The 15,656-nt window shown below is 41.0% G+C and overlaps 1 protein-coding gene across 4 annotated transcripts in view; it reads right to left on the bottom strand.

The window, feature by feature from the left end:
* Positions 1-15,656, bottom strand: part of LOC126873298 (inactive rhomboid protein 1) — a 295,589-nt gene that overhangs the window by 163,893 nt on the left and 116,040 nt on the right. For all 4 annotated transcript variants that reach the window (XM_050634017.1, XM_050634018.1, XM_050634020.1 and 1 more), the window contains exon 4: positions 12,118-14,988. In XM_050634017.1, the coding sequence (XP_050489974.1) occupies positions 12,118-14,957 (2,840 nt within the window). In that variant the 5' untranslated portion in view covers positions 14,958-14,988. The remainder of the gene's footprint in view (positions 1-12,117; positions 14,989-15,656) is intronic.

Below are 15,656 nucleotides of genomic sequence, written 5' to 3'. Positions count from 1 at the left end.
TCACTCCCTACGCTTAAACTACCCCTCGTATCATAGGACTGTTACAGTCGTCCGGATTAATTTAGAATTTATTTCGAGGGAGGCGCAGTTTCCTGATCTTTTAGAGGCGATAGCGTATTACGGTAAAAGTTAACCTTTACTGAATCTATTACAGAGTTGATAGTAATCGGAAGATTTAGTAAAGTTATCGATTATAAATACAGGAATATTAGTTCTTAATTCGCTATACTGCATGCTTAACAATGGATGTATGCTTCTATTAACTTGATTAAACTCAACTAACTTGATTAAAAATTCAGGTATTTGGAACGTAGACTCTATCTCGTGTTTTCTACAAGTAAAAGTAGCTGAATTTTATATATGAATGACTTTACTTGATACGTGTATTCTGCATACATCGACTAGGTTATATATATATTAAATACATTTACTGTAATAAAAAATGCATGCACAAAATAATACACGTATGCTTTTACCAAATCATAATTCAAGATTTTAATTCATTTCAGCTTTCCTCTAACAGATTTTATTTTATACTTTCTGAAAGTATTTCACAAACTTCATACAAGTATGAGTATTTTATATATGTATACATTGGGTAATAAGTACATACGTACATTGAATTAATACATTTTTATATACGTTGAGTTAATACATATAATTAACGCATTCACTGTGACAATAGAATTCGAATGGAGGAGCAACTAGCGGAACAGATAAAATGTTTATACTATGATATAGCGGTTCTGAGAATGCGTATGGAAATTGAGATGCATGGTGGTCACGTGGAGATTTAGTTGCACGATGGCACGTGCCCAGAATACATAGCATGCATGTGATCGAGAATCATACGAGAGTTCTTGCCGAAGGATCATGAGGGAATTGTAAAACGAGTAATAAAAATCAAAGCCAACAGGTGTGACTTTTTTTAAGAATACTAATTGATTAATATTATTTCTTATACCCATTGTCATACTAATAACTGTATTGATTACCATTATTCTATTCGTACGTTCGCTAACGAAACCTATTAACCTAGCGATTAAACATTGGTAGAATTTTGTCGAATAATTTGGAAAAAAGAATGTTGCATGTGGTTACCACTAATCGATACGGAAACGTTACGGCTTCACTCTCTCTCTCTCTCTTTCTCTCTCTCTCTCTCTCTCTCTCTCTCTCTCCCTCTTGCTGTGTGTGTGTGTGTTTCGAGAATGTTTGCGCTCGCATGGTTGTGCGGGTGCTTTGAACGTGCGGCAAGGCAACGAGGTGTTTAATTAAACGGAGTTGTGTTTGCCGTGCTCGTTGTATCTTGGACCGATCGATTGGTCTTCTTTCACGGAAGCCTTGTGGAAAATTGATTTGTTAATGAAATGATTTCCACTCGAATATACAAAATGCAACGCATTGTTTAGCGTATTTCATGTAATTCCTATGAAATATGTAGGCTCCGAATTGAACTCTCATTTGATATTAATTATCAATTAATTGTTTATGGTCGATAATTAAACTAATTGGAACCACGTAAATTAATGATCGTCATAAATAAATTGATAGCTTCGAATAAGAATTAAGGTATCATCGAATAGCACCGATATAGAAATGAAACTTTTTACGTAGATACGATCGACGGTTCAATGAACCACTTCTTAAATTCCAACAATAGCGTCGAATAATAAATTCGCAGCTGCATCCTGAGATTACACCGAGCAATTACGCGAGCAGAGATACTAAACTGTGCAGCACTTTAAACGTTGATAAATCATCCACACCTTGTAATATTCAAAGAGTTTCAGACCTCGGCTCCGTAGTCGCGTACGCATGCGTAATTTTCAATTCGCTTGTTCCGTCAAAAGTTTCGTTACGTATGCCAAGTGTTTCATTTTATGCGTGATGCAAATGCAACGAGTTTCGCTACGAAGAATTGACAAGTTATCTCTCCTTGCTATTTCTCTCGCGAACAAACCATCACCGATCGATTTTATTCCAGTGAAAATAAAAGGGAGACGTTTGTAAATGACAAAGGGAATGATTGCTATTGAAATGTTTGACATATTTACAAAATCCCCTCAAGAATACCTGAGAATTTGTAAAACCTGTTTATCGTCGAGCAAAGGAGGAAAACATAAACCAACAAAGTTACAAAGCGCGACGAACAATGATGTACGATTAAAATGATGAAATCACGGTTACACGTTGAACAGAGGCGAAAGAAACGTATAAATATTTGATCTGGAATTCCAGCGTTTGAACAACTCAATAATCCTCGAATGAAAAAAGTTCTCGTCGGGATGAAAGTTGCGAAGCAGCTCCCATTGGAAAATTACCCCTTTGGCTTCCTTTTTTCGTGCGAAACACTCTGCGTAAACAATGCTCGCTCTAATTCGCGGATTCTTGATCTACTTTTAATTTCACACGCGCTCGCCCGTTTTATACATTTCCGTCGTTCCAAAAGGAAACTTGTCAGTACACAACGAGCGAGATTATATCATTTAACTTTTCAAAGAGAAAAAGAAAGTCAAACGACACGTGACAGAAAGTTTCGTCTTTCATCTGGTTTTTCATCAACATTCCAATGCACGTTAAAATCCGCAGCTATTATGAACTTGGGTCGACAAAGTATCAAATTAAATAATCTTTAAGCTTTTTTCAGTTATGAAACAAATATAGTAACGGTCCTAACACTTTTAAGTGAAACTACATGTATAAAGAATATAACGTATAATTATATAATTATATAACATATATAATTCGACTCTTCGAATAGAAATGTACGCAACAAAAAATCGTCGTTAAAGATTCGTCTGGAAAGAGGAAAGGATAAGAAAAGTTTGGTGGTAAGCAGCAATTTTCTGAGGCACGCGTCGTTGAACTCGCGATTACGTGGACGTAATCCTAACTCCGCTAATTTCAGAAATACCTGGATCGTTTTAATCGCCTCGTTAATTCCGGTGTATCGCGGCCACGGATCGAACTTTCAACGTGTTAGTCTTTCACGTTGTTAACAGAGAGGGCGGAATTTGCCACGAAACTAGGCTGAAGCGAACGAAAATTCTCATGCATGAAAGATGAAACATAATAATGAAGTCCCTTGGAGTTTGTTCAAGCCTATTGCATAATCGATCGCCCGGTTAAAGCATGCCGGCCTTAACGTCCGTTTTTTTAGACGTCGCTGGGAAAATCCGAGACGTGAAATATGATCCTGAAACTTCGTTTTCTTAGCTTGTTTCTTGTAAGAAATCCTATTTACCGAAACTGTGGTGTGTAAGATGAAATTGTAGAAGGCCGAATCGATTGGTTGATAGTATAGCGCGAAGATTATTCGCTCTTACAGTACTAAATATTTTAGATGCGATTGGTTCTTATAGATCAGATGCAATTTGCTACGACTATCGCTACAATCACAACATCTTCTATACTTCTATTAAAAAATATGCGGAACGTGTTGAATTTTTTTCACCAGATTACTTGAAAGCAAAGTTCAGAGATTTACCAGTGTTTGGTTCAGAGATTAATTGAACGACTGATTTGTAAAATATTCAAGAATGTCAACTTTAAATTGATGTAATACTGACTTCTTAATATTGCTCAGTTAAAATGTTCTATCTAACATTTCGTTTTTATTTTTCAAAATATGTGGGAATATTTGAAACTATCATGTTTTTTATCTTCTAAGTTATACTGTATATGCTGATATTAAATAACGACTTTTACTAAAGAGAATGGAATATTAATTAGATGTTAAATGAATACTTACATTGATTTTTTACTAACTTAAAAGGTTAAAACGATACTTGATAACGTTGGAAACGCGGACGAATTTATTTTATTTCGTATACTCAGAGAGTCGAGGAACCGTAAGATCCAGCGGTTAGTCGAGAATCCACTGTGTGCTGCGGTTATGTTTGAAGGGGGCGGGAATCTGTTCGTGAAATTTACAATTCGCGGAAGCGGAAACTACCGGTAGTAGTGAAGAAATAGCTTTCATTTCGCGAAACACTTCAGCTCAGCGTACAGCGTGGCATGTAGTGGACAAAAATCGAAATAATCGTTGTTCGAGTTTGATCTTATCATTCGATGACATTATCAACTTGTAGATAATATAAATGTAGACAATAGATAGAGAATCTGCAAAAATCGTTTGTACATTGAAATCTAATCACTTGAGAATTAGCTCAGTCATTTATTACACCTTTTTGTTCGTCAATTCTTATTAAATGGCGTTTATTACACTTTAAATATGTAGAATTCGATATGTATAATTTTAATTTCCAATTTAAAAGCTTCTTCGTCTCTTTAAAGAGCAGTTCAAATCATCTTCTAATTTTGATTGCTCTATGTCCAGCAGCAAACTGCTGCATCAGGCGTTCTTATATTGTAAATTCGACCAATTGCGGGGAGACGTAATCGCGAGGAGAGACGTCAACGGGAGTCGTAAATCCCCGTTACGATTATAACAATCGACACCACGAATTGATCGATCCCCTGATTTCCGTTGAGATAATAGGGGTGATTGAGTTTGTATAACACTGTGATTCACAGAATTATAAATTATATATTTCCAACACTTAGATTACACTGACGTAGAGAAATAAATAGTTAACAACTTGTCGCACGAAGATGCGATAGATATGTACGCTAGAGCAGGGCTCTTATAATGGAAATTAATGTGTTACGACGCCTAAAACATCTGCCCGCCAGCCCGCGCGACCGGACAACCACCGACCTGCGTAACGGCACTTCGACCCTCAATAAACCTAAGACCCACCATAACTTTCACTTCCCTGCATTGTTTCGCCATATGTCTTCAATCCGATTGTCTTGAAGAATTGCTAAAACCTAAAAATATGCTCGAAACACAGTCGGTTTTAGAGGTGTCCTTGGGTTTATTAGTCGCCTTTAAAACACGGAGAAAGCGGGTATGCACCCATTAGGAAAACCCGAATAGCCCTGTAATAAAACAGGCTAGGTTTTCTCATACACACAGTCATTTACGCACCACGATGGTAGAAGACTCCCTACTCATCCCTTCGAGCAGTAGTGCAGCATGACCAATCGACACCGCGGTTCGTTACCCTCACTTTTCCTAACGAAAGTGGGACCAACGAATCCGCGTTCTTTAGGCACAGGGGCACACCCACACCGAACTTTCTTCCGTATTAAACAAAAGAGCGACAAGGGTCTACCACCTAACGCCTAACGCGACAGTCTTCCAACTAACGCCTAACGAAACAGTCTACCACCTAACGCCTAACGCGACGGTCTACCACCTAACGCCTAACGCGACGGTCTACCACCTAACGCCTAACGCGACAGTCTACCAGCTAACGCCTAACGAGACAGTCTACCAACTAACGCCTAACGCGACGGTCTACCAACTAACGCCTAACGAGACAATCTACACATAGCGCGAGAGTCGCATACTTCACGCAAATCCTTTTGTAACTAAGTGCTTGGAAATATATACTTTATAATACTGTGAATCCCAGTGTTATACCAAATCAATCACCCCTTATTATCCCACCGGAAATCAGGGGATCGATCAATTCGTGGTGTCGATTGTCATAATCGTAACGGGGATTTACGACCCCCGTTGACGACTCTCCTCGCGAGTACGTCTCCCCGCGATTGGTCGAAATTACATAATGTATTAATGGACTTAGCACTATAATATATTTAGGAGAGAAGCTGTATGTTCGACAACACCGAGAACCGACAAAAGATTTGCGTGAAGTATGCGACTCTCGCGCTATGTGTAGACTGCCGCGTTAGGCGTTAGTTTTTAGACTGACTGTCGCTCTTTTTCTAATACGGAAGAAAAGTTCGGTGTGGGTGTGCCCCTGTGCCTAAAGTACGCGGATTCGTTGATCCCACTTTCGTTAGGAAAAGTGAGGGTAACGAACCGCGGTGTCGATTGGTCATGACCTGCACTACTGCTCGAAGGGATGAGTAGGAAGTCTCCTACCATCGTGGTGGATAGATGACTGTGTGCGTGAGGAAAACCTAGCTTGTTTTATTAGAGGGCTATTCGGATTTTCCTAATGGGTGCATACCCGCTTTCTCCGTGTTTTAAGTGCGCCTAATAAACCCAAGGACCTCTCTAAAAACCGATTGTGTTTCGAGAATATTTTTAAGCTTTAGAAATTCTTCAAGACAAACGGATTGAAGACACATGGCGAAACAATACAGGGAAGTGAAAGTTATGGTGGGTCCTTAGGTTTATTGAGGGTCGAAGTGACGTTACGCAGGCCGGTTGTTGTCCGGTCGCGCGGGCTGGCGTGCAGATGTTTTAGGCGGCGTAACATATATTTTTTAGTCAAATCCATTGGTAATCGCGACTTGGTTGAAGAATGGATTTCTGACCACATTCGTTCCGAGAAAATTTTTAAAGTTACACGAAAACTCTGTTTTTAACTAAACGTCACAATATCTGACGAAATGGAAGGATAAATGATCTCTGTACGGCACTCACGAAAAAATGGAAAGATTATTTTCGGCATCTGCACTGTACACTGTACACTTGTCATGTCACGGACTGTGGTCGGACAAAAAATGAATATTCAAGATATTTCAACCGAGCTAGGGAGTAAGGAAAATACTAACAAATATTTGGCAAACAAACGTTTACGCACGTCGGCATCACCTATATCGAGTTTCAGGAAAATGTACACATTACATGCATTTTTTGATCTTCGCCCCAAATCCTAATTCAAATGCCACACTGTGAAACGTGCGAGCCTGGCCTGCGAACGCACGCACATCGCCTGCGAATTTTGGTTTTTGTCCCAAATTCTCGTTCAGATGCCGCACTGTGTAGCGCCAAGGAAACGCGACCAGATGTCGAAGTAAACAAGAAATAATTCACGAAAACGTCGCCGCGCATAAGCTGACATGTTTCTCGTGGAAGCAGCATACTAAACAGTGCACACAAGCCGCGAATACCTTTCTTTAAAACAAAGTTTATGATACAACGAAACTCGAAATCTCGAGGTATCGAAATCGAGAATTCTTTAAGAAAGTTTGAAATACAAATTCTTCCACTGCTTTGGTATTTTAAAGTAGAATATTTTTCAGAATATTTGTTAGAATCATAGCACTAGATCAAATTACTAAATATCATGACTGTCCTGGATAAAAGTTACTATATTATATTTCTGAAACTCCTCTGTACTTTCAATCCCTCTAATATAGCTATTGTAATAAGTATACTTTTTAGTTTGTCATATAAATGGATCCTCGAAAATTTTCGATTTGGTATATATATGCGATTAAACAGTCAGTGGAAATGAGAAAAAATTCCGTGAAATAATCTGAAGAATAATTTAACAATAATTAACCGATTGGCTTTTCTGTTGGTAATCATTTTCTTCGTTAATATTTTAACGATTTTGAGAGTCCTGCTGCTAGGGCTATTGTAATAGGGCAATTAATCATTCCTAAAAATTTCCCGGCGAAGAAATGGATATACACGTAATACTTTTAAAACTACTTCCACTACTATTCACATAAACATATAAATCATAAGATGAATGGTTATCAAAGGAATTCGCCGACAGAATACTTTCTTGCAACTTCTATGATCGTCGAAACTTCCTTGAAAGCATTGAAATCGCATAGATCCAACACCTACCGCAGTCAATACAATTTGCTCGAAGGAAAGTGAAAGAAAAACAGGAAGAAAGATTCCAAGTCCCCGAAGCGGCTGTATAACTGGATGTCTCTTTAAGTACACATGTAGGACGATACCGTAAGCGTCAGGGAAAAGGGTGAACGCGAATTCTTTCACGGATAGAGGCAGTCGCCAGACTTCTCTCTACTTCCATTCGAACTGACGAGCTCTCCCCTTTCGGGGGTTTGGGTGATGCGATGGGCGGAGGCACGTCACAATCGGCTTGACCAGCACAAAGCTTTCGGCAAACTCGCGCAGAGAATCCGCGAGGGTAAAGCCGATATCCCAAAGCAAACTGAACACTCAGCGGAACGAGCCTGCCGACGTAATCTCTTCCTACCCTTTCAGACCGAAAGGAATCGCCCTCCTCTGGCTCAGTTTTCAGGAAACTGCCTGTTCGACCATTGTACCCTCTCGACTTTCGGTATACTGCCAGAGGCCACCCCTGGCATCCTGTGTTTCCCGACACGAGAATTCGCTGACGTCTCACCAAGTCTAATTAAACACCACCGACTTAATAGGAAATTGTCGTTAACGAGCCGCCATTCTAATTGTATCTCGTTCAAGTGTCTTGGTCGTTGACAAAGCAGAATTACTCTGTCGTCTCCTCGAGGACAAGATACGCTATCGTTTAAGTAATTCGGTCATTGATAACTAGATTGTGAATATTTATGTAAATTCGTGCTTCTATGAATGCAATTTAAAAATGAAAATTGAACTTGGATAGCAACTTATTTTAGCCGTTATATGTTTTAAAGAGTACTATTTGTTGCGGAACAAGGCGAAATTTTTTTAAAATTAGCATATCCCTTTTCCTTTTCTTAAACTCAGCACACTTTGTTATTTTATTGCCTGCGGACCACTAGTCGGATGCTCGAACGTCGCTACGTTACGTGACCGGTATGTAAGGGCTGGAGTTTCTCCTTCTTCAAAACACGCATTCAACAAAAATGCTGAGTCAGGAAATTCGAGTATCCGTCCTCACAACTTGCCTAGCTTCATGCATTTTTTCTACCGTCATACCGAACCTTTCTTACGCTTCAAAGAAACTCGATTGCATTGAGTTGTACTTTGAGATAGCCCGACAGTGATAATCTTTTTTACTGCAACATTACTCTTTGAATGTTTTATATATCTTCGCGTATTATATGCATTTTTGTATCCCCAAGTTTTCTATAAACGCATAAAAATCCGCAGTCAATTGATAACGCAGTATTATTCTACGTTTGTTTGAGGATAAAATACGTATAGTGTTTTCTATGTATTTTTGCATTTTTGCCTATAAATGCATAAAAATCCGCCATCTACTAGCTGCTTCTATCACAAGTATAACCGTTCGCAAATTTTTTACATTGCAACGAAGACAAGTGTTTTCCTGTACTTTATTTATAAAATAACTATATAATTCTCCAATGATCATAGAAATATCAGAAAGTTCAGGAAACACACAAAATTTCGGTACATCCACTGTTAAATCCTACCGTATAAGCTGTGAAAGTAGCCTGGTTCAGAATACGCTTGCACGTGAAATCCTCTGTTCCTTTTTTAGGTTGAATATATTTCTTTGTTAAAACGCGGGCGTGCATGGTAGGAGACAATATGTGCTCCTAAAAAAAGGGATAAAAAAAGGTGGAGAGAAAAAAGAGAAGCAAAAAATCTCCAAGATTCCGGGGGTTGGCGGAGACGGGACGAAATCTTCGGATGGTAATGCATCATTGACTTTGAAACGCGGAAAAAAGGGAAGCAGGGAAGTTAGAGAGACGCGCGGAGCCGATGAAGATGAAAAAATAAAGTGGGCCACGATACTCCATTAACCTGATTACTGCCACGAAAGTAACGACCCTTTCTGTGCTCGCGGCTTCCGCGCGACTGCTAAACGTGGACACGGCCTACATTTCAGTTCATTTTTAGATAACGTTTTAAACAGGGATTATCAACCGTGAAACAAAGTCTCATCAGACGCCTCGCGAATTTCTCTGCTCTGTTGCTAAGCGCCTGATCTGATCTACATACACGATCCTTGACTCTGCTAACGATATCGATCGTTATCCATTTCTACGATATTAACTACTTCTTGCCCTGTAATAACTAATTACGCTCGTCGTTTGCAACTATGGTCTCGGTTTAATAAAGACAGGTTCTGTTTCTAACCGAGTTGAATTTCAAACTTGGTTTCGAGTCTTTAGATCGAAGACCGATAACGACGAATTATATATCATTTTCTGATATTCCAATATCAATAGTTTCCAAGATTAACTAGCTGAATATTCGTTCACTCTTGAAAAAAAAAAAAAAACACGCTATCTACCAAAAATTGCATATCAAACTCTTCCCATCCATAAAGTTCAATATCTATCGTAGTACAACAAGCAATTGATGAGAAACTGCCATTCAAAAATGAAACTACCGCCCAAAGCTACCAAATGAAAACCAAAATAAGTCGGATATTCTCTTATTCTTCAAAAAAAAAAAACACGTTCTACATCAAAAATAATAAATTCTTTTCTGCCTAAAAATTCGATATGGCACTAAAATGGGCAATTGATGAAAAAATATTGCCTCAAAAGCTGCGCTCCTTTCCAGAGGCTAATATGTTTCAATTTAGAGTCCCGCTGCGAATTTAATCAATTCTATCTGGGCTCCAATACGGCGCAAACTTCCACTCTAACGATCAAACATTTAGCACGTGGTCAGTATCGAAATATTAGGTGCACTATAAATTCACGCACAACATACTTGGCCATTCTAACCGAAAGTTAAACCACGTGTTACCGAACGCAATCTCGCCAAAAGATTTAATATCGAAGGGAACTAGAAATTGAGTCAGACTACACGAGCTTGCACCACAGTTGACTCGAAATATAGTTTCCTACGTGTTTATTATTAACAAGACGCACTGAAACTGTAAAACGACAGGAAAACCGCAGTAATTTTATCCTTTATAATCGTCATAACTACGTATAACAGTATGTTATGACCCGATCAAATTGACTTTTGAAAACCAATATGTAACAGCGAAATTGGCGGTTGCAATGTTCGAAACTTATAGAAATATTCTGTTACTCGACAAACTCTTCAAATTTTTTCATTTTATAATGAAACATTAGATTCAGCTAGAATCAAACAAACGATAAACACTTATTAAACACAACATAGAACCACGCCAGAATAATTTACTTATAATTCTCAATGAGAATTGATTATAAAATTCTTACAAATAAAAAAAAAAATTTTAGAATTAAAAATTAAATCTTTAAATTCTACTTTGTACTGTACTAATAAGAGAGACTTTCAAAATTGATATAACCAGTTATAAATAATAGTAAATGTATGTAGTACAATACATGATAAACATTAAACTACAATATTATTAACACTAGAGTTTGATGATTCCATAAAAATTCCATAATAAGTTTTTCTTCCAATCAGTAGTTCAAAATTAGAAAATTAATAAAAATTATTCATTAATTCTACAAGATTTGTTACTTTGGTAGAATTCATATACTGCCACTACAAATCGACCAGTTTTCACATAAATATAAATATGTAAGTATATGGCGTACAACAATGTACACTCGTGGAAACGTTACACATCGCGTAAAAGGGTTTCTACTTTCCCTTCGCTATAAATAACATTCATCTCGCAATTAAAGTTTTCCTATTCTAATTCGTGAGCTTTATTATAAAGGTGTATGATTACGGAGGGGACACCTATATTATCCGGATCCCCGTATTCCTTAATCCCCTGGCTACACAGCTCGACCTCCACGCCGCATGCAATTCCTTTTATCCGCACGCTGACTTCCATTTGTGCGGCAATTAATTTTTTCCACCGGTAAACTTCGCCCACGAGAATTAAACGTGAATCTCTTCGTAACTCTGACTTCGTTGGAAAAATCTATTCAAATTTAATACAAAAACTTCCGTCGTTAACGAAGATCTATCTCTTTCACGGTCTCTCGTTCTCTCTCCTCTTTTTTTTTCTCAATGTTTCAATGTGAACCGTGGCAATGGAAATTTGGTAAAAACGCTCGAGAAAGAATTGAACGCCCTCAGGACATTCACCTTATTAGCTTTTAATATTCTTCTCGAAAACGATAAATTTTGGGTATATTCGCAGGTATATTACACAGCAAACTAATATTCAACATCAGTGAAATATAAAAACGAAGGAATTTATCAAAAACTTTCACACGAGAGAACAAAAATTTCACGGCATGCACTTCTTCTATTAAATTACTTTGTATTGGCCTGTATTGTCTCTTTTGTAAAGCTTCAGCATCATATTGGACCCTGCAGTCCAATGATTTTTTTCTACCACGCTCATCCATATTTCTCTTCGCGGAGTGATATCTTTGCGTTAAAAATAAAAATTTATTACAAAATTCCTACAGCTACGGATAAATGCCTAGTGGCCAAATGTAAATTCCACAAATGTCGAAATGACTCACCAGGAAGATTGCGTGGGTATCGACGGCAACGCCCCCGGCGGCAGAGACCTTCTAATCGCCTGACAACAGGCTCTTCCATTTGCAGATACTTCGTTGCAACAAGATGGTGGGTTAGTACACACGTGACGACCAACAACTCCAGTAGACGATGTCGGGAACTCGACCGCAGAGGCACGGACCTTGGGTCTGAGCAGCGGGGACATTGAGAAGCCATCTCTCTGATTAGATGCCGAGCTACTCGAACTACTGGAACCCGGGCTACCACCGAGGCGACCTGGTGATGCGTACGCGAAACCGCGAAGTCGGAAATGAGACTGATGGTATGGGTAGCCGGCAGGCGGTGGTAGCCGATAATGATGATGGAATCCAAGATCTCGTCTCATGTATGGATCACCTGGATCGTTGGTGGGCACATAACGATCGGTAGGCGTGTGTGCAGAAGGTGGTACGTATCTGTCGACATATCTGTCCGGGTAGAGAACCTCCGGAGGTGGTTGAGGCACGTATCGTTCGACAGGCGTGTGCGCGGTTGGCGGAACGTAGCTTCCCGTTGCGCTAGTCGAGCCATAAGTTCGATCGGTCGACGTGGCAACCACCGAAGTACCACAAGACGAGATCGGTGTTATGCGACCGGTGTATCGATCCTTGGGTTTCGGCAAGGATAGATACTTGTCCGCGGCGCGTACAGGAGAGTATCGATCAGTGGCAGAATGAAAGCGATCAGGAGTACCGGACGAAGGTGTGAAGCGATCCGTGGTGCTGACAGGATTGGCGAATCTGTCGTAACGATCCTGGCTGAGCCTGTCGAACTGATCGCCTGGATTGGTATAACGATCGTTCCCGTAGCTCTGCACAGACTTTGACACCTGAAGATATTTGTCGACGCCGCTTTTTGTCGTACCCTGATATCCGGAACTCCCTGCGCCACCGGTTGTTCCAGTTCCTGTTGCTGACCGCAGATTGGTATTGGCTGTTTCAGGAGTGGGAGAGACGGAGGTGAAACGATCATTGGAAGTGGTGGACTGGGTGGCTGCCGTGTTCGTGTAGGAGGAGTGATACCGGGCGACCGTGTCGGTCGAAGAAGAGGACGAAGAGGATGTCCCGGAGAGCAGACGTTCCGTCGATGATCCCGAGACGACGTACCTGGTCGCATCGCTGTTAGCCAGTCTTCCATCGTGTCCTGGTGACGAACTGGCGAGATAACGATCGTTTGATACACAGAATCGATCGTTTGCTCGCGACTGACCGCAGCGCTGTATCGCGAGATCGTTGAAACGATCGTTGGTGCTGACATATCTGGACTGGGTGTTTCCAACCTCCTGGAATGTGGAGTATCTGTTGAAGTCGGTGGGCGCGGGGGATCCGCTGGACCTGTCTGTATACTTCTGACAAACCGTTTCGACGCCTCGATCGGTATACAGACGTCTCTGTTCGTTGCTGCTAGACGACACCTGCAGTGACCTCTCCGTCGACGTGTAACGCTGATGAGAGGCCTCGGGATTAGGTGAATTGGAGAGGAATCTTTCGGCGCTGGACGATATCGTCGAGTAACGATCGTGGTGAATGGCTGATGTCGCTTCCTGTCGATGATATCGTTCGTGTACAGGCGACTCGCCGAGATACCGATCGGTCGACTTGCTGGCGAACCTCTCTGGCACTGGGGCATGTATAGGTGACGATGAAAGTAATCGGTCCGTCGAAATGGCGCCGTATCTCGATCCGGTCGAATCCTTGCTCGTGGTATATATACCAACCCTGTCCCCTTGTAGACTGGCTTGTAGACTTCCAAGCACCGGCGACGATCCGGACAACAGGCGATCACTGGTTCCAGCGTATCGTTGCTGATCCTTGGGCTCGTGCATGGAACTCGACGACTGTTGATTGGCCAGTAGTCGTTCCGCCGAAGAGAATCGTTCTTTAGTTGGCATCGGTGAAGCTGGTGCCGTGCCGCTGCCATATCTGGTGCTTGGAGAACCTGGGGGCAGAATCCTATCAGCAGCAGGATAACCAGCCAGACTCTGGGTCGAGGCATATTTCTCGCTTGGGCTGGGTGACAGAGGCGGCGGTGGAACGAAACGGTCGTTCGCTGGTGCCGGTGATGGCGGTGAGGGGAACGTCTCTGATGAAAATGGACTGGTCGCGCAGCCCGATACCAAGATATTGGTATTCGCGTATTCGTTTCCGGTTGACACCAGCTCGTTAGGGGGATGATGGAATCGAAGCTCGGTGCTGGTGGCCGGTTGAAAGCGTTCGCTCGGGGCCAAGGACAATCTCTGCTCACCGTGTAGACCGGTGAGTTCGTTGAATCGTGAAAAACGGTCGGCCAGAACCACGTTTCCGGACAACGATTGTCCAGACGCAGTCGATCTCCCTGGGGTAAACTGGTGGTGGACTTGCAAAGAGGGCTGACCGAATCTCTCTTGATTCTGATAATGGCTGAATCGCTCGCAACTTGACTGTATCGAACGCGTTTCCGCGCAGGACTTTGGGAAATCGTCGATCGTTGGCTTGTCCGTTGATTTGTCATGCCTCTCGATGCCTGACATTCGTTCACGGCCTCCATAATCGACGTGCTCGTTCCCTTGAGAGGACTGATCGGACTGGTAACGATCTTGGCCAACGGTGACATTCGATCCATTCGTTCGCAGATCAGTTTGCTGTTGTTGCGCCGTTGGCTTATAACAATCCGAGGAGCTGGTGGAACCGATCTGGGAACCGACACTTCCGGACGTTCCGGCGTTCGATCCTGGAACCGGAGATGACGAGGACCCGTATTGAGGGATCGGATGTTGGTGCAGTAGGAGACGTTCTCTTCGGCCATAGTCGTCGTCTGTCGGCATCCTGGTGGCCCGGGGCCCGCTGTCAGGACATCTGAAATCATTATAGTTCGTTGTTAGTAAAGGTGGTTATTTCGAAAAATTTTAATGTAGGTAAACAGAATCTTCGATATAACATATAATGTAGATGAATAGATCAAAATAATGGATTTGTAGAATTAAAAAAATTCTTTTTTAATAGAAATTTTTCTGTCTATATGATACGTGTAGTGGACTTCTAAATTATCTATTATTCTAATGCATTCTTTATACTTTGATCGTTTCATTTCCTTATTAATTTCGCTTTTTCATATGATTTTGATCGTACACTAATTTTATACATTAATTTTAGCGACATTTCAAAACGACTTCTGCAGTCCATACCATTTAGTTTCATTGTCGATTCAAAAAAAGTAATTGTTTAATAAGCTTCATGAAATACATCATTTTTCCGACTCGTGCTCTGATTATTAAACTCAACTTTCTTTGTGTTCAGCATTTTAAATATCCATATCCTTCTTTAATATTTCGACAGTGAAATATAATGCACAAATACAGCTGGGAGGCACGTACGAATTGCTTGCTACGTGACGTTAAAACGCTAGTCATATAATCGATTGCAAATTAATTGGGGCCACGCTCGCTCGCGCTTCGCCCTGGTCTACGCGTGTTCGAACGAGTGACGCGTGCGGTCGTTCGTAACCACTGGCAAGCCTGCAGCGT

This window comes from Bombus huntii, chromosome 14 (genome assembly GCF_024542735.1).
Source record: "Bombus huntii isolate Logan2020A chromosome 14, iyBomHunt1.1, whole genome shotgun sequence".
NCBI lineage: Eukaryota > Metazoa > Arthropoda > Insecta > Hymenoptera > Apidae > Bombus > Bombus huntii.
The sequence above is the reverse complement of the archived record's forward strand: the minus strand, read 5'-3'. Positions and strand labels throughout refer to the sequence as shown.